This window comes from Mycteria americana, chromosome 2, assembly GCF_035582795.1.
Source record: "Mycteria americana isolate JAX WOST 10 ecotype Jacksonville Zoo and Gardens chromosome 2, USCA_MyAme_1.0, whole genome shotgun sequence".
In the NCBI taxonomy this organism is placed as follows: Eukaryota; Metazoa; Chordata; class Aves; order Ciconiiformes; family Ciconiidae; genus Mycteria; species Mycteria americana.
Genome location: NC_134366.1, coordinates 7829212 through 7849524, shown reverse-complemented (window position 1 = coordinate 7849524; position 20313 = coordinate 7829212). Strand labels below are relative to the sequence as shown.

Here is a 20313-nt window from a genome sequence, read left to right as displayed (position 1 = left end):
TTTAAAAAATAGCATCATTGAAAGCTGGTGTAATGTTTGCACAGTGAAGTCATTATCCATGACTGAGGCTTTGAAATATAACACTAAGATGAAGAAAGCAAAATGGTGTATAGTAAATGTGTTTGTTTAAATCAGATTTGGCTCTGAGTATTTTTTTTCAAATTTGTTATTCTCAGTGGCTTCTGTTCTGCAGATTACTCATCAGTACTCTGGCCTCAATCCAGCTAAAGTACTTAATAAGTGCTTGACTTTAACTAACACAAATAATCCTGTATTCAATGACAGTGAATGAAGATCCACATAAATGTGGGCTCACACTTACTCTTCTTTTCCATTCACTTTAAATTAGTGGATGCTTACCTGTTTTTTACCATTAGTATTATCTTAATCTGTTCTTTGGGGGGGGGTTTAAATGTATGTTTGTCACAACAAAATATCTACAGTAATCATGCTTATTACCTGATTTCTGCAGCTCTCTCCAGCAATAATTTCCCCTCTCCTTCAACCATGCCCCACAGTGTGATAAGAGGTAGGTCCTATTTCAAAGAGACTAAGGACCACTCAAGCATATGTGTGAAAACAGCAGAAGTGTATCTTTTCGAGCGTATACGATAACAAACATTTAAGACTAGAACACTTAAAAACTCTGGAATAGATGAAAACACTAAGTGGCATCCCTATGTTTGCAGAATCAGGTAGCAAGCTTGTAACATCAGTATTCTCAACAAAGTCAGGTTAGTTCCTCACAAGTACTTAACATTTTTGAACTTTCTGTTCAAAAGGACAGAATTTAAATTGTGAGGTTGTTTGATTAATAACATGTCACGCTGATAATATTGTCGGACTCTACCTATATTCTACATGAGTAATTTGAGGAATGAATATTGACCAATTATGTAGAGAATGCTCCTGATATTCTTGACTCAAAATTCTGCCTTATCTGAGTTGCAGAGTGATACAGGATCAGACACACAGCTAGACATTAGAGGTTATGTAAACAAATCCTGCCTCTTCTCCACTTATGCCTTGACTTCTCTGTAAGGATTTAGCTGGGGATCTAGGCTATTCCTTGGTCTTTTACTTCCTTTGAAGTTGATTTTTCAGAAGTGCTTAACTCTTCTGTCACTGGTACTGCTGTTTTTTTCTCAAAGTGAGGTGCTGCAGGACACTGTTGATGTATAAGATAGGTTCTTTGTTTCTGGTGTTAGATCAAAGGAAGTTTTGTAAATCTATCCTGTTTCTCAATTAAATCAGTGACAGAACTCACTGGGATTAAACTGCAAGTTCATTTCCATACAGAAATATTCAGGAAGGGCTCTCCACTAAAAATGTGAAATCACTCTGCACATTCAGTTCACATGTCTTCAGGGTAAACAGATTTCAACACTCAGTACTGTAATGAGTAGAAATGCAAGGTGTCCATTTCATCATCTTTCCTAGTGCTTAATGCACTCCTATATTCCTTTTGGGTTTGTTTTTTTTTTTTTTTTAGGATTTGGCTAAATTTGATTGTTGTTCCTTTTATGTTATCCATTTAACCTACTAAAGATCCCCAACTGTGACTGCTTATCACTAATAATTAACTCTGTAAAGTAATTAATATTATAGCTAAGGTTATGTGGGAGGATACCTGCAGTGGGAGGCTAGTTACTAGTTCTAAAATGTAAAAGCAATATATAGTTGATCTGTATTCCATGTCAAAAGACTTCTGCTTAGGACCACTGGGCAATTCGTATTCTGATTATATTGGGATGAAGAAAAAAAATCCTTTCAGGGCTATAGTTCTTATCCAATGGCAAACTCTGTTTGAGCTGCTTTAAAATGAAACCTTTAACCTTACCATACAGTATTAGAAAGATATACAGAATATATACACTTGCTCCATCACTTTCATACCTGCTGCAGGATAGTTGTGTCTCTAATTCATTGAGGGCCTTGCAGATTAGTGGCAGAGCACCGAATGGACACCAGTAAGGATCCAGTGGAGAACATACAGTGCTGATACAGAGTGCATTTTGTATGACAGGTTTTGTTATGGGATTTGGTTACTGTGTTCTAAACAAATTGTAATCTCTGAGTTGTACCACCTTCATTTATACATGCTACACACATGATTACAGCATCTAATATTTCAAAAGCCTTTTAAGACTAGAGCAAATTTTATTGCATTCCTTCCAGGTACAGGAAGAAAAAACTTGAATCCAGTATTTTGTATGAGACATCCCCTTCCTTACTAGTTTGTTTGGTGCTGGAACAGAGATTCCTTAGAATAAATGGTAGAAACTACAATTCCTGCACAGCTGCTCTGTTCACTCCGAGGTTTTCAAGGCAAGGAGGACTTTGTATGAGAACCAGGCCCAGAGCTCTTCACTGGGACTGACCATGTTCTCTAACCACCTTGGACTGCCATCCCACAGTCAGTTGCAGTTGCATTTTCCCCATGCAGTTTGCATTTTTAAATACAGAAGGGATCCAAGATGGGATCCTAATCTGACCCTCACTGATTCTAGTGTTCTCAGCTGTCGTAAACCACTGGTATCAGTTGTCACACTCTAGCAGAAAACAAGTAGGAGTTTAATTTACAGTGTAACCAGCAGATGAAACCTTTTTTTTCCGATAACTTCTGTCTTTTTCCACTTCATGAACCAGACTAAATGAAACCAAAAATGAGCACTAAGTGTTTTAAATTAATTTTGCACAAACAGATTGCAACAGAATAAGCGTATCTATGACATACATTTGGAAAAATTCTAAGTTGTTCATTGACAGCTCATCAGGAGAAGAGCTGTTAACTACTTGAGTTGTATGGAACTATAATTGTAGTAAGGAGCACTAGCAAATGGTGGGAAAATTACCGTTTGTAGTTTACTCTTGCATTCAAAATGGGTTTGCCTTGATTTGCATTTAGATGGGAATTCCTTCTTGTTGCTCTTCAATCCATTAGGTTTTATAAGTAGCTTTTTTTTTCTTCTGAAGTACTTCGAAGGGCATTCAGTTTTACCGCTGAACTGTGAGCTGTGCAGGTGGCACTCCTAGCATATTGGTATTGTGTCACTGCCTTCATTGATCAGAATGAAAGGAGGAGTAGAAAAGTCAGGAAAAGCTTTGAGACAGGCAGCTTTGAATTCACCTGGAAATGCCTATTTCTAAATAAAGCACAGGTAATGTTTTTGTTGCAATGCTTGAATGAGTCTGTTCCACACAGACTTGTGATTTGCAGCAGCATTTCTTTTTTTAGGTTGTTCTTTCTATTCCTACCCAGTCATCAAAGCCTAATATGTAATCCTTATTATTACTCAAACAATATTTGCTTTAGAATTTTTCTAATTTAGAATTAAGGCTACTTGTTTGGAGGGGGTGGCAAAGCAAATTTACATTTGCATTAGCTTGCTAGTAAACTGGGTTTCGTACAAAACATACATATAAAGACTTCTCATTGAATTCTCATACTAAGACTAAATATATTTTTCTAAAGATTGAACAAAAATAGAAACAAAAGAAAATAAGTCTGGAAAGGACATTAAAAAATCATTTTCCCCCACAGCACAATCAACTATACGTAAAAAATTCCCAACAAATGTGTTTTTTTAACCTGTTGCTAAAAACCTCCCGTGACAGAGATTTTACAGTTTTTTTCAGCAAACCGTGCTGGTGCTTCACTGTTGTTACGTTCAGAAAGTTCTCCCAAAGTCCAACCTAAGACTTGCTTGCTAAAGGCTAAGTAGGTAACTCATCCCATAACCAGTGGACCCAGAAGATAGTTCATCACTTTCCGTCTTGCAAAAACACACTATATTTGGAGACTGTTATTATATTTTCCTTCAGTCCTCTTTTTTTTTTCCTAGACTAAGAAACCAGGAGGTTTTCAAGTCCTTCTTTACAGGTCATGTTTTCTGAACTTCTAGATCACTGTTGTTGCTTTTCTTTGGACTCTCTTGGTTCATTCTTGAGTTCAGTACCCAAAACTGAATGCAGTATCCCAGCTGGCATCTAACCAGGGAATCTGTAGAACAGATTCTCCATGTCTTACCTATAACACATTTGTAGATAGTGTGATTTTTTTTTTTCCAAGATTCTGACATTGTTGTCTGACATTTAGTTTCATTCTCAGGTCTTTTCCTTGCATGACTGCTGCAAGCCAATCCTTTCCCATTTTATTTTTGCATTTGATTATTGTGTAATGTGCTCTACTTACCCATATCAAAGTGCATCCTGTTTTTCAAAGCATGGCAGCAATTCTCAAGCTTATTTTAAGTTCTAAGGCTATCCCTAAAAGAGCAGTGTCTCTTAGCATAGAGTCATTTGAAAATGCAATCAGGTTATTCCTTATTCTTTCATCAAGTCATCAGTGAAAACACTGAATGATATTAGATAGAACACAGACCTCTGTGGAACCCTCTCTTAACCCCTTCCAGTTAGATAAAGAAATCTTACCTTGTGAATACTGTTGTGACCTTTAGCAGTCATTTCATCTAGACTATCTATCTGGCTTGCTTACGTGAGTGTCATGCAAGATAGTGTCAAAAGTCCTGTTAATTCCTGTTGCATCTGCTTACCACAAGACTTCTAGCCTGTTATTAAAGTGACTGAGATTGGCTTGGCATTGTTTATACACGTTGGCTGTTACTGATGATCTTTCTTTCTTCTAACTACTTAAAATGGGTGTATTTGTTCTCTTATCCATTTTGGAATCAAAGTTACACTGACTAGTTTATAGTTTCTTAGCTCCCTCCCCCACTTTCCCTTGCAGATAGCTACGCTAAGCAGAATGAACCTGACCAAATGGGGGTGTAAAGATCTAGTCAGTACAGGGACTGGAGTCCAGCATGCTTTTATCCCAAGTAGTTGTCTAAAATAGGCCATCTGAATGATGTCCTAGAAATATTTGTTTCTCCAGTGGTTGCAGAAGCAGCAGCCTAGGGTAACTCATAGGTGCCTAGGCTCAGGTGCGATGAATCTTGTTCAAAGCATTTTGATATAGCTGGTCTGATGACTGCCGCTGATAGACCCCTATCCCAATGGATGCATTCCTGCTAATTCAGGCAGGCAAGATGACAGGAAACTACATCAAAAATAATCTTCTGCGGATGTTAACTGCTGATCAGATCCCTGAACCATCCCTACAATTTAAATACTTAGCGTGTTCTTATGAAAATAATGGGATTCCTTCAATAGGACATAGGACTAAAAGGACGCCTAGATTATCAGATAGGTTTTAACATATTCATTATAAGTGCATATATAATTTAGAGGACTGATTTTCCTTCTACAGAGTATTAGTAACTCCCTTTGCCCTAGAAAGCTAAAGAAAACAAAGTAAGCAGTTACCTATTAAAATTTACGTTCTAGCCTTCCCAGAAGTCCTAAAACCTCTTTTGTTTACATCCACCTTTTAATGACTTTTGCTGTTGTATCAACCTTGAGTTGTTTTACTTTGCCTCTACAAAGATTGCTGGCACTGCTGTATTAAGCTTCTGTATTAGGGTTACATCGTAAGTCCGTGTTTTTTGGCATAAGTAACGCCCCTGTAAAAAACAAATTGAAACCTAGCAAAGAAGAAATGTATTCAGGCAGTTTTGTTGTTGCATATATTACTCTTCTAAACTTTTATATATAAAATTTATTTTGCTTAGCTGTATTCAGTATACAAAGTATCCAATGCAACAAGACAGTACATATCTCAAACAGTTAAAATGAGTTACCTGACACACTCTGATAGCAAATATTTAAACCATAATCTAGACAAATCACTTGGTTATAGTTAATAGAAACCTCCTGTGGCAGCAGAACAAATAGTCACAATAAACTGATATTGAAATGTTACAATATATAATATCATCTTGGTGGGAATTATAGTTCCTTTGAAAGACAGATCTTTTCCCTACCTTTAACCAGTAATCCTTTTGTAAAATGGCAGGCAGAGTTTGTAGAGAGAAGCAATACCTAAGATGGTTGAAAATACCTGCTAATTTGTCCAATGCTGTAGTAGTTCACAATGGACAAGACAGTGTTTTTGCCACTGATTTAAGCAGACTGAAGAGTGGGTTGTTTCCAGAAGGTGTGGTCCCACTGTCACTCCTGCCCTTGGCACTCCTTGTGCCAGTGCTAGCTGGTACAACTGCACAGTGAGTTGGATCAGGAACTGATCTGGATGAAACCCAATCTTTTCTTCTGGTCCATTTGGTTTTCAGCTGCATCAGTCTCCTGTCCTGACTCACTGTGTTGTCTACAAGCCAAAAGGAGCTAGAATGCAAAGTGAGGAGCAAAATGAACACCATGATCAGCAGCTTGTTCCAAAATTGGTTTAAACAAATTGTGAGACTGCAGGCAGAGTGAGGGATGGAGTTTCAGCCTTTACTTCTCAATTTCCTTTGGGGTTTTTTGAGTAGTATGGATGTTACAACATAGCTATAATGTTTCCATTACAAATCTGTGTTATATATTAAATTACTGCCTTTATACTATCTTGAGTTTCTCATAGTACTCTTGGTCTGGATGTAGATTCTGTCACTGTAAAACCCTGATCTTGCAGTAAGCTCTGAGGTTCACAGTACAGTGTAGCTCATGGCATGAAACAGGCTTAACTGGCTTCTTATAAACATATCCGTGTTTTGTAGCAGGTGAAATGCAATGCAACTCTGAAGATTCAGTGTCACTTCCAGCTACAAACAACCTCAGAGTTGTATGTCCTCATGGCTGGTGCTTACTAGATAATTATTGGGCATAAATACTTGTTGTTTTAAAAAAAAGAAACAAAATCATGACAGTTATTGCCAATCAGATATGTCATCTTATTCTTCTTTTGGTTAGCAAAAGAGGTTAAAAACTCTTATCAATATCAAGGTACATGATAAGGAAGATAAATTAGTTAGAGCTTTTAAAGATAGCTCCCAGAGATAATTAAAAGCTTCCAAAGCATTTTAATTAGTAGGCTGAAAATATTATAAATTAATATGAACTGCTTTGTTATCTTCTGTGGCTGGTCAGTTAGAGTATTTATTGAAATCGTAGAAGTCTTTTAAAAATACAACTAGGAATGAAATATTTTAGGATTTTCTTTCCAAAGGATCTTTACGATAAAGAAGAACTGGATATTGTTAACTTCCTTGTCTATTCTTAAAAGTGTCCCTAGACAGAGGCAGCTTGGGAAAAAGAAGCTGTCACCAGTGGTTAGCTTCCTTGCTTGAAACTTCCCTGGACTTGAGAAATGACAGACAGCTTTCTGTTTTCCCATAATTTTTGGCTCTCTCCTCCCATCATAGTTTTAATTCTAATTATCTTTCATACTTTCCTATGTCCTATGCACATTACTGTGCTATCCTAGATCTATTCAACCTTCCCTCCTTGAAGGACTTAGTGAACTTTTGAAGCTTGAGCTTCTCCTTAGGGACCAATAGATTTTAAATGTTCTCTAATGGCTCCTGTGACTCCTTCGGAGCACCAGGCATGCGTGTCTGCCCACAACATCTGTTGCTATTGACAAAGAAATAATCCGTTTATCCATCTCTACAGCATCCATGTCTGAACTGGTCCTGCTGGGCTTCCTAAACAGTCAGTTCCTAAACAGACCTATTCATTATAGTTAAGGAAGCCTAGCTATAGCTTACCACATCTCACTGTCTAAATAAATCGAAATGATGAATCTATTCCAAATATTTCCTTATCTCCATTGATTCTGCTATAGCCTGGCTTACAAGCTCAGAGGCAGACTTGTAAAGCTGGGTGCAATAAATCCCATTCTTGGTAAGCAGAAGCCTCCCATGGTGCATACTCCATCCTTCAGACACTGGTAACAGCAAGTGGTTTGGGCTGTCAGCATTATGTGCTCAGCGCTCGAGGGCAAGCTCAGGGTGTTATGCCACCTCACACACAGCACGGTTCAGAACAGCTCTGAAATACCAGTCTGTAGTGACAGCAATAGTGGGGCAGTCAATTTTTTTTTTTTTTGGTTCTTCCAGAGTGATTTTTAAAGTAGGATCATCTAGTCTGATCTGCTGCACAATGTAAACTAGAATTTCACTCACTAATCCCTGGGTCCAAAGTCCCCCCTAACTTCTGCCTGAGCTGAAGCACGTTTTGAGGAGAGCGCTCAGCCGCACGGCCGCCTCCCTCCTTCTCCTCAGGAGACCGCTCCGAGGGTTAGCAACCAGCTCTGACAGAGGCGCGCGACTTACATGGAAGACGCCGACATTCGGGATAATCTTGAATTGTAACTTCTCGAACGTTTTAAATGGAAACGAGCGCGTCTGTTCCCAGAGCGGGTACCCCAGCATGGCGGCTCGGTCCCGTGCGGGAGCTCCCTGTCACACACGGGGGAAACCCCCTCAACGCCCACCCACCCCCTAAGGGCAATGGAACTGTCGGCTTCCCCGCCGCTGCCTTGCAGGTGAACGCGCGGGACCATACCAAACCCGTCTCGCGGGGGGGGCAGAGGGCTTTCCTCCCCTCCGCCTCCTCTTGCACCGCTCTAGTCCAAAGCAGCCAGGCGAACAGCCGAGCCTGCAGAGCGGGCTGCGAAAGGCGGTTGGCCTGGCAGAGCTCTTGGGGCAGTAAACCTCTCCCTCCTCCCCCTCCCTTTTGCGCGCGGAAGTGGTAGTTACCTTCCCCTCCCGCTGCTGACCAACGGGCTTGACTGCAGCAAAATGGACCGTACCAATCCCTCCACCGGAGGGGGGGGCGGGGGAGAGGCGGCGACGAGGTGTGGCGGGAAGCGGCGTCCTGCGAAAGGGCGTCCGGCCTCCCCGTGCGCCTGGCGACCGCCAACGGCTGCTCCCTCCGTGCAGGGGAGGGGCGGCGCCTCCAGGAGGCACGGCCGCGGGGAGCCCGGGGGCCGTAGGGTTAATGGGCTGGGCGCAGCCGCCGCGAAGGGGGGAGGAAGGGCGAGTCCCGGTTCCTCCCCCCTCAGTGTGTGCGGTGTGTGTGTAAGAGGCAGCGCACTTCGAGCTGTGCGTGTGTGGGAGGCCGAGGGGTAGCCACTGCCGCCGCCGTCCGGCCTCAGCGCCGTCCCGCCTTCCCTCCCCTCAGCGCTCGGCGGGAACCGCGCCAGCCGCCCCCTCAGCGCCGCCACTCCCCCTCCGCCGCGCCGGGCTGTTCCGATGCCGCCGCGGGGCCGGTGAGTCCGCGCCTGGATGCTCATCTCCTTCTCCTCTCTTCCCTCCCGCAGGCGGCGGCGGCGGCAGCGGCTCCGGCTCCCTCTCAGCTCCCGGCCGCCTCCGAAGGGATGCTGGAGAAACTAGAGCTCGAAGATGAAGGTAAAAATTCAAGGAAAGGGGGGGCCCGGGGGCGGGTCGGCGGACACCCACACACCCAGCGAGGTCTGGGCAGCGGGAAGGCAGCGGGGTATCCCCGACGAGGAGCCCGCCCCGGGGAGGGCGTTGCGCCATGCCCGGGCCGGCCGCGGTGCCGCCGGCCTGCCCTGACCGTGTCCTTGCAGGGCGGGTCGCAACCTTCCCCCCCGGCCCGATCCCTCTGCGGTTTTTTTGTGGCTGCAGCCCGGCTCGCACGCCGCCTCGGAGCTGATGGCAGCACATGCCAGCGCCTCCCGGGCTGCGGCCGCTTCGGCGGTGCGTGCCTTTAATCTGCAGTTCCAGTCAGCCAGTCCCTGGCACTGGAGGGAAGACAACCTTCATGGCATCCCCTCCTCCTCCCTTTAAAACACTCGTTCTGCTCGAATACGTCTGCGATACCAAATATAGACTTTGGGAGCGAGGTGCGAGCAGTGATGGAAAGCTTTTTCAACTAAAGCTTCTACTCCTTATGGATATGCATACATCTGTTTAAAGCGGACAGCTGTAAACTAAATTTTCCTTATGTGGCTGCTCTCTTATGTTGTTCTTAGCTGTCCTATTAAGAGCTGCAGTTTTAACAGAGCGTGCTGTTCTTGATAGGGGAACTCCTGGCAAGTTTTTGTATCTTGCAAGCACGAAACTGTGCTGTGGAGAGGCATGAATGTTTTTTCTCGAACTTGCACAAAGCATTCGCTTACCTCTGAAAGATCCGTGTTGAATATCTTGAGCTTTCATTTTCAGAAGGGATTAGGTTAGTGGATGCAAACGTGGACGCATAGCTAATCTTTATGCTCAGTATTGTAAAGTGGCTAAGACTTCATGGGATGTGGGGTTTTTTTGTACTTGGTAACTGCTATTGTAAAATGTAGGACAAATATTTAAGGAAAACTTTCAAAATAGGAGGCTGAGTCATTCTGTGAAAAATATCTAAGCCGGTATGCTAATAAGCCAGCTTCTTGCTTACTAGCATGCTTTCTACAGTTGTGGGACTGGTCTGAAAAAGTAACACCTTTTATTTTAAGCTTTCTGTGTGTGAGAAAAGGAAGCTCTTAACAATTGGATTCTTTAAGCTTTTTATTAGGAGTCCAGACAGAGTTTGAATTGCAATGAAATACTTGTGCCTTTGTGAATCCTGAACATGATTAAATATGAATATTTGGTACAACGGATTTGTTGCTAACTTGCAGATTTGGTTTTTTTCCTCACACTGTTTAAATACTTTTGGTTGGGCCTTCATTTTAGGCTTATGAAGAGTTAGAAAGTTACAGACTTATGTATTTCTTTTTACATAAAGCTTGTTACTGCTAGGTAGGAGATCCTAAAACCTGCTGAATCACTAACAGTTAAGCCATTTTAAAAGCTATTTTAAACATCTTATAAATTTAGATATCTGAAAAGGATGTCTAGGTTAAAAAAACCCACCCTCAGTTTTGAGATGCCTTTGCAACTTTAACAGTGTAACCTAGTATTATTTGGAGTCACTTGATTAGGCTGAATATCTATACATGTCTTGTAAAACACTGCAGTAAGATAACCTGAGTTCTTCAGAAAGTTTGGTATTTTTTAATATTTTTTTTCCTGGTTTTCAAGCTTCTGTTTTGCTTTGTCTCTCAATTCATTTGGCTTTAAAACTAAGACTTTGTCTGTGGGTACTCGAGCTGGGTGGGTTCGAGCAGTTCAGGGATCTGTCAAAAGATAATGCCTAATAGCAAACCTGTGACCAATTTAAAGTAGTATGTGAATTTTGAAAGGAAGCAGTTGCCTTACTAGCCTTTATGCCTGATTTTAAAGCCAAGTGGAAAGGATGTAGAGTGCTGTATGCAGAAGGTAAGATGTAAGTAAAATTAAGAGTGTGAATGTCAGACCAAAACTTACTGTCCAGAATCCTTCTATATGAGGAGGCCTATAGAAAGAGAATCATAGAAAATTGAGATGCAGGTGGAAATGCAGCAGCTTAGTTGCAGTACGTGTTTTATGACCTAAATTTTTGCACTAGTTGCTGTAGTTGTATTTGTGCTAATATTGGGGGTGGGGCAGTAAAATGACATTTGATGGTGTTCACTTTTTTTTTGGTTGGATGGCAAGTAGTAAGTGCTCAGAAGTTGAGAAACTTATTTGAAATCTTGGTAAGGTTTCATCAAGTGGCTGTAGCCACACTGTAACTGATGATCTTTTGTCAAACTTAAAGTCTCTCCACTGATACCTAAAACTGTGAGTTAAATGAGAAATTTGAAACTTGTTTTGAAACTGCTTTTCTGGTTGCCTCTACTTTTGAGTATTTCCTCTAGCTAGCTTTCCAGTTTCTGTATCCATCAACAGTTGCTAACTATCTTGTGTATCAAATTATGCTGTGGTTTTCTTGAAATAGAAAGCTTAATAAAAAGAGCTGAAAAATGAGGCTCAATGTGTGCACTGAATGCCATCCAGTATGTTGAAATGGATTTTTGTTTGTCATTCTCAAAGGTTACACAAATGAGAATTTGAAAGCACAGACGGCATTCATTTAATTTGGATTCTAATTAAGAGGGTTAAATTGAAAAAATAGTACTAGAAAGATTTATAGTCTAAGTAGTACCGTAATGAAATATGCAGAGTCTAGCCTGATGATGTGATTTCTAAATAAAATGGTACTTTCAACTGAAGGGCAATTTTTTTCATTATATGCATTATATACAAAGAATGTACGTAAACTGTTTTGTACATAATTAGTGAGGACGCTATTAGACATGATGTTATTGTTGCAGGTAGAAGTGCTGGTTTATCTTTTTGGTTTAAAACGTCTTTACTTCATATATCTTGCTGGATTCTCTAGGATCAGTGCAGCTTCTTATGGGTTGGTCACTAGTTCTGTCTAGCATTGGCTTAATAATACTGCTCTTGTGATGTGTAAGAGCAAATCTTAGTGAGATGCTGTTCAACAGCATCAACTGCACTACAGCTGAAATAGGATGGGCTGTAGGCTGATGATGTGCCTGGAGAAGAAGGACTGGATAGGCCAGTAGATATTTCTTGTATTTAGGACTCCCTAAAGGACCTTTTTCCTCACAGCAATCGGAGCAGGAAAGTAAAAACTCACATGTAGGAAGTCCAGAGTCTTTTTTTTTTTTTTTTTTAACTGAAGGATGCTCTAGAGTAAAATATTCTGAAGTCATCCTGCTCAGTATTCCTTGGATGGGAATGACCTACCTACATCTCTTGAAAAAGTATGAAAGCTACCTGTTGATGGGTGTGGAGTTTCTCATTGTAGCCTGAAATAGATTAGTGCTGAGAGACCTCTCATGAATGTATATAAATGATCAAAAACTGTTGTCTTTGTACATATTGTGGGTTTGTTTGTTCAGCTCTAGTGTTTGTGCAATCATGTTTCTGTATTAAGGTTATTTTTACTTCTGATCAATGTCAAGAGTAGTTCTGGGTTTTATTTTATGGAGGATACAATGAGCTTGGAAAAGAGCAAGGATAAATTATTCTGAACATCTAATATGAAAAAGGGCTTTAGTTAACGATTTACACTTATAGCTTTAATTTGTTAAGCTGGAATTCCAGAAATGGTTGTGTTCCAATGGCTACCTGTGCTGTGAGAGGAGAAACTGGATTAGAGTAGCAAATGAGTAGCAAATGAGTAGCAAATGCATGCCTGTCAATTGTATTGATTTAATTGGTATAGTTTTAGCATGTTATTTTGGAAACTAGTTTTGTTGCAATGTTGGCTCTCATCCATGTTAATCTCTTCCGTTTGCTCAGCTTGGGTAATAAAGTAGTAGCTACTGAAAGCAGAGTTAACTACTTTTCTGTAGCATCTGCTAACTCAAGGAGTCTTTCCAAGGTATTTTCTGCAGCCAGGGTTAAGTTAATTGCAGGGTTCTCCTATATCTGTGCTCAATTCCTAGCCTGGAAAAAAGAATTCTGCAAAGTGTGTGCAGCAATTGTAGCATCAGTGTCATGGGACTGATGTGCTCGCTCTTGAATGCTCTACTTCTCTGGACTGTTGCACAAAGCAGCATTTAGACATTTATTTGATAAACAGTCTGCATTAGAGTGGAATCTCTCCTAGTAATGCTCTGGCCTTCATCTCACTTTTCCTGTATCATCTATCTCTTCTGTCACATGCTCATTTCTGGCTGTCTCCTGAAATAGACTTTCACCTGAAATAGACTTTCACCAGTAATTGCATCTCCTCTTAACTAATTGTTGTGTCTGGGGTCATTCCTTCCCTGCCCTGCAGATTTTCTTATTGTTTCTTATTAAAAGTAGTTTCTTATTGAGCTCTTCCTGTCTGCCAGCCTCCCGCTGTCAACTGAGTATCTGAATCAAGGTATGAAAACAGGTGTCACTTTGAGGCCAAAAATAGTTAAAAGAAGCTTGTAATAAAATGCATGTTAATGTGTATACTAGATTTTGTTTAGTTCTGAAGGCTGAAGGATCAAATGCTCAGGTTAGGAGACAGTGAAGTTAAGGCATTCTTTCGCAACTGTAATTCATCTCTAATAAACATTCATTATGTGATTGTTAAAACTGATGCTCTCTGGAGTACAGAAACAGCATTTTGCCCACAAGATGTGCTTTCAGATATCAGGGTACATGGTGATAGTGATAGGGGATGTTTTACATGAACTCTTCCACAGCAGATTAGAATCCTAAGTGGACTTGGCAAGAAATTATTAAGCAGAGATGATAATTGGTATTAATAGACTTCCTATGGTCTTGGAGTTTGGGATTATTTTCTCTTCCTGCTTTAGAGTTACTTTGTGATGTGATATAAGAGGCACAATAGCAGATTCTAAAAAAAAAAAAAAAAAAAATCTTAGTGCTTTTTGACCTGGCTATCTGATCTGAAGTAATACTGAACAGTTGCATCTGAAACTATAGACAACCGCTTATTCCACTGCATTTACTCAGCTTGTATTTTTCTGTCATTTTGCAACACAGAGTATCAACAGGATGATGGGCTTTCCTGTGATGTACTTTCCAGAGTTGTTAAAGAATAATATCCAGAGTATTCAAATGTTCAGCTTTATTAGTTTATGCAAGAAATTATGATGAAGTGCCCACCTGTCCTAGACAACCTCATGTCCTTTGTCTGCCAGTTTGCTATATAATAACATCATAGAATTTTTTTTTTTCTTCCTGGAAATTTCCATCTTTGAAGTTGAAAGATGAAAATTATGTGTAAAATGATAGGTAATTGAAAGTATAAAACTTTAATTGAGCAGTGCAAAACAAGCTATTGGGAGTTTTGTTGTCTTAGATGAAGACTGTTTCCACAATCCACACATGCATCTTTACCTTATGCAAGTATTGCACGTGGTTCTTCTTGTCAGCCCAGTGCTCACAATCTCCAAGCAGTCCTAACTGTTCTGCTCCTCCATAAGATACGACGCCCTTATTCTTAACATGGTGTTTAGTCTTACAGTGAGGAAAGTCCTAGTCTTACAATGAGGAAAGCCCTTCCTGTCTTGACTAGGAAATAACCAGCTCATAGCAGCTAAAGCATGCAGTCTTCCTCAGGAAACAAAACTTCTTAAGCCTTACCAATCTTATTTTGTTGTAGTACAGCAAAAGATACAGCCCTGTTACACAGGGCATGCTCTAAAACTCTCTGTCTGGGTCTTGGGCGATGCAGGAGCTTCTTGATGGAAAAGCTTTCATAAAATTTTAATGTGGTCAAAACATGTATTTTCCCTAACTTGTTCTTGGAAACAGTGAAACCATTCTGGCTGAGACTTCCTAGAAAAAAACTATGGAAAAATGCTTACCATGGCAATGAGTCCATGTAATTGTTCTGGCAAAGCTGCAAGCATCTGAAAACAGTTTACAGGAAGTGTTGGGGCTGATTGTGTCCAGGTAGTATTGCACCTGCATGATTTGCAAATGTTATCTTCCAAGTGAAAGCCATTATTGGCCAGCAGCTATCTGTGAGGAATATTCAGTCAACCAGGTGTTCTCCTACACTTGAAAGACATTACTGCTTCAGGTGTATGGTATACATGTTGGTATCTGGTGGCCAATGTGACGTACTGTTTTACAATAACCTTTACTAGCCACTCTTGCTGGTGCTATCACTTTAATCTGCATCAGATGAGGGACAATGTCAGCTCTGCTAATAACTTCCATGCAGAACTTCCTTGATCCAGAAGCTGTTTGGTTTGATAGTGGGCTATCACGGTTGGTAAACAACTGCTTGATATAAGGTCAAAGGCTTTGGACAATATCATCTCAACTTCTAAGTGTTGTGAGAACCCCCTGATTTAGAGGTTGAGTTTACAGCATTGCGTGCTTGAGTAATGATAGACGTGGAAGATGTGACAATATCAGTGTTGCCTTACAGATGACTACAAGATGCTGTTACTTGCCTGTGACTGCTTTGCTGAGCGTTACCAGGATTGAGTAGGCTGACTATAGAGTCCTTTCCTCAAGAAACTTCCTAGGTGTTGGTCTGCAATGTTCTGATAGACCTCTCCAATGCCCTCTCTATACAGGGAGGACAGTATAGATGAAACAATATTATTATCTTGATAGTTTGATAACCTCAGCTGTTAAATTTGGCTGTTGTGGTCAAGTCAGTGGTCTTGGAAAACTTGCTGCCTCGGGGCATGACTGAGTACTAAATGAAGGTGACTTCGTTTAAACTGAAGTAATGCCAATGTGACAAGAATGATAACAGAATATTTGCATAAGTTGTCTCAATCTAGCTGTTTCTAAACAATCATAAGAAATGTTTATGCTTATTAATCATCTACAACAGATGTGACTGTCCTTTAAGATAGGACTTTTTGTAATGTGTACTGTGTTTTCGATAACTTGAGGGTGGATGATCACAGGGCTTTTTCTGTGGAGCCTTTCTTTAAGTCGGGTCACTTGTATCAGCACTGCTTTTTGTTAGGAGCTTGCTCTTTGGGTAGCACTTAAGCTGTCTGCAGTTACTTTATTGATTTGACTATTTGGACTTCCAGAACTTATAACTACACTAGCATTGCACGGGTTTGCGGGGAAGTAGATAAGTCCGAAACGTCTTAAGGAAGGTAGCATTTCCAGCATAAGTACAGAAGTTGATGGTACTGTTTTTCATAACAGTTCTTGCATCTTGAAACAAAATGTACTTCTCCATACTGAGACTGTTTGCCTTTGCTTGCATGTTGTGGTGGGCTTTCCTGTGGCTCTTCTATGAGTAGAGGAGACTAACAAAAGGAAAATCTGGGAGTTTAGGGGAAAATCCTTCTGTGGAAGGGTTGCACCAATGGCTAGGATTAACATATAGCCAAAGCAGTTTAATACAAATACAAGCATAACTACATTAGAGCAAAGTTGAATTTGACTTTTAGGTGTCCAGGTTGGCATCTAGATGGAGCTTTGGAAAGCTTAAATAACGCTATCCTTCTAGGAGTGAACCACATCTAAGAGGTTTTTGAATGTAATGTGGATATCTTCAAGGTAGCTTTTGAATACTGTTTGAATAAATCTAACTTGGTTTTAGATTCATTCCTCCTCTACTGAATTTATATGGATTTTGCTGGTTTTTGTGAACCAGTTTGGTGAATTTGCCAATTTTGACTGTGGCAGAAGTTAAATGGCACGCCTACATTTTGTCTAAAAGTAGTTTTTATATGCTGTAGACCAGTGGTTTTATTTGTGATGTGAAGAGGGCAAAAAAACCTCCAAACAAAAAAACCCGGTGGTGCTCTGTAGGGACATCATATGAGTTCAGAGGAAGATCAGCTTTGCATGTAGTTGCAGTTTATCTGTGGTATAGAGCACGGATCAATAGAACTTCTAAACTAGGATCCAGAAAACTGTATCTGAATATACTGTATTGAATGTGTGTTGGATCTCACCTACTTTAGTTAGGAAACTGCTAATTCTTTTTCTGTATAGCTTCAAGCTACACCTGCCATTAGGTAAATCTCTTTAAGTGGTATATTGAAACAGAACACTTCATAATCTATTGAAGTGTACATACAGATTCATAAACTCTAATAAGAAATAGCAGTAATAGGGAGGGAAGGAGAAGAGATGTGTAAGGGGAGACTAGAGAGAAATGAAAATGTAAATACTGAATTATTAAAAGCTTCAAGTTAAGATGTTGTAAGTTATCATTCAGGATTTGAGACCAACAGTTTATAAGACCTGACAAAACTGTTTCTCTGGCAAATGTAGTCCAAAGTCCTTAAGACTTAAGTCTAAAAATGTATTTCTTCCTTAAAGCATTATATAAATGATGCTTTGAGTTTAGATTGTTAGTCTTCAGTGGAAGATCTCCTAAAGTTTAGATACTTGCCCTGTTCAGTAAGGATACAACCGTGGCTTGTGAAAATACTGTGTACTCGTTTTGAAAACGCTTGTCTTGTAAGTAATACTTTGGTTAAGCTGCTTGTTTAGATTTGATCTTAAACTAATTCCTAAAAGACTTAAATGGCTATCTCTTTTCTAAAGTGTGTGCAAACTGTGTACGTAGTAGGACTTATGCTTGCTTTAAAGAAATAGCAGAAGTTCAAATTGTTTACGAGTCTTCCAGTATAGATACTAAGGATACAGGCTAGCTTACTCTTTCATTAATCGCATACCTTAAACCTTCCTTGAATTCAACTCTTCAGCGTTTGATTGCTGATATTAATATTCAGAGGCTTAATATCATTTTTAGTTTCTTGTGTTTTGTGGCCTGTCTTGCAATCTTGAAGAGCATGCCTGCATTCCAGACAGGCGACATCTTAAATTAGATCTTTGTTTGGGATGCTTAGGGAAAAATCATAGTGCTTGTTGTCAAGGGAAGATCTTGAACATGTTTTAGAATATTCTTCAGGTCAACTTATTCTTTATTGTGGTGAGAATCTTAGAAGCATTATTAGGTTGCAGGCTGAAGTTGCTACCTTTATTCACAAAACCACTGTGAGGTAGCTTTCCTCAAATTACAAATCTTTAACTTTGACCAAAAGTTGATTTAAGTGATAGTGGGCTGTTTCAAAAGAATTCAGTTGGACTTCTGATACTGTTTACCAGTTAGTCCCTAAACAAGGCAGCTCTTGCTTGTAAACAAGCAAGTTTGCCTGCCTGCCTGGACAAGAAACTTCAGAGTTACTATGATTAGCTCTGGAATGTGAAGTTTCTTAAGCTGCTCATCACTTTTTTTTTTTGTCTGCTTCAAGTCTCACAAAATCATTTGTTTATCCACATTGCCAGTGGAGAGCTACAGTAAAATGCAAGTGCTAACTTCTCAGCCCATTTACCAGGACTTACTAGCTCCAAACATGAGAAACAAAATTCAGTGCAGGATTTTGAAGTGTGCTATGAATACAAGGAAGATTGAAACACAATCTGAATCTTTCATTGTTTCAGGCAGCTATTTGTATTAGTTTTCTCTTACAAGCCTTAGCTACTACTGAAGTTTGAAGAAGTGGAGAAATTTAAGCCTCAAAACCAGAAAAGTGGATCTTTTGAAGTATTCTCAGGAACTAATAACCTTTTTTGTTCTTCACTAAAGCAGGATGTGCTCATGCAGTTGCGGACATTTGTCTCATTCCATGTTTAGGACCTTTAAGGAAGGAGACTGTACAACATCCTAAGGTTGCTTTGTTCTATCTAACCAGCTTCTGGAATGCATTAATAGCTCTCTAACAGCTGGGGTGGTTTTTTGTTTGCTTGTTATTTTGTTTAAGCAAACTGTGCCTTTTCTTCCCTACTTCTGCTGTAGCAAATCAAATTAATAACAGGGTAGTTCTTTCTCAGTAGTAGTGATGTTTAGTCACTCCCCTAATTTGCACTCATCCAATTGAGTGTTCCTTTCAGATTCTTGTATTCTCTGAAAGATCATATTAACTCCAAACCACTTATGAATACAGTTTGAAGATATCATGAGGTTTGAAGTCTTGCAACCATTTCTAACTCTTACTGCAAACTCTTTGAAGCACATTCTATTCCTGTTTTGAAGATCACGAAGGAGAATGCTGAATAAAATGAAGCCCCAATCCTCTGAGACTCTCTTGCAATGTTTTCCCTGTGAAATACCAAGCTACTGGCAAAAGCTCTTCCAGAGTGACTTGTAGAAAACTAAAGACATGTAGCATGAACTTGCATGCCATTCTGCACTAGCTGATTTGCATAAGATGGACCTTGCAAATGTTGCAACTTTCAGAAGAGTTTGAACTGGAGTTCATATCTTCTTAAAAACACACAGTTGTCATCCAGTCTTGCAAACCCACTGAAAAACCCAGACATCTTACTAGTTTTGCTGCAGCTGGGATTGCTTGTTATGCAGCTACCTTGTGGTGATTCTATAGTATCTTTTCCACATGTAGTAGTATCCCAGCTTGCTTTGAAATCAGGGTCTCAAGCGTACTGTGATTTTTTTTTTTAAATTTTGTGTCCTCCCTCTTTTTTTCATCCAGTTGATCATTTTATCCTGAGTAAAAACTGATTAGACTGAACTGTTCTTGACACAACCATATTGGCTTTCTTCTTTGCTTTTGATGAGCTTCTTTTGTAGGTGCTTAAAAATACACTGGTTTTAATAACTTGCTTCAATACATACCTAAGAATTATGACTGGTTTTGAATTTGTTTGGCTCTCCTTTTGACTGGTACTGTATCTTCTCCTTCATGAACTTGCAGAGTTCAGGAATGGTTGTTTTTAGGGTGACTCCTGTTTACACGCGTAATAACCTGCTGTCTCTCCATCAAGCAACTCCTTGTGACAAGGGGAGAAAACATCTCAATTACCTTAATGATCTAAAGTGACTGAACAGTTGCACAAACTCTAGAATTCAAAAGACATACTAAAATGTGTGCAAAAAAAAGTGTAGATGCAAGCGATCCTGAATGTTATGTTTGAAAGTGTCTTAAGCAATTATGAATATAATTCTTAAACTGTGTTTTAACACGTGTTATGGTTTCTTTTAGCTTGTCACTGTTATTAGAAATTATTAACCTTTTTATGAAGACTTGAGCAACAAGGCAGTGTGCACTTACTTCTCTATTCATTTTTATTTACCTGTTAACGTACCTATTCTCCCCTCTTATTTTGTGTACCTCTAGAC

The 20313-nt window shown here is 39.9% G+C and overlaps 1 protein-coding gene and 1 long non-coding RNA gene across 4 annotated transcripts in view; one reads left to right on the top strand and one right to left on the bottom strand.

Moving 5' to 3' along the window:
• LOC142405269 (uncharacterized) overlaps positions 1–9177 on the bottom strand; it is a 38333-nt gene extending 29156 nt beyond the window's left edge. For both annotated transcript variants that reach the window (XR_012774109.1, XR_012774110.1), the window contains exon 1: positions 8601–9177. This is a non-coding gene — a long non-coding RNA (uncharacterized LOC142405269). The remainder of the gene's footprint in view (positions 1–8600) is intronic.
• The window catches only part of PRKAG2 (protein kinase AMP-activated non-catalytic subunit gamma 2), a 229291-nt gene that overhangs the window by 167040 nt on the left and 41938 nt on the right, over positions 1–20313 (top strand). For both annotated transcript variants that reach the window (XM_075492347.1, XM_075492348.1), the window contains one exon: positions 9164–9251. In XM_075492347.1, coding sequence (XP_075348462.1) covers positions 9164–9251 — 88 coding nt within the window. The remainder of the gene's footprint in view (positions 1–9163; positions 9252–20313) is intronic.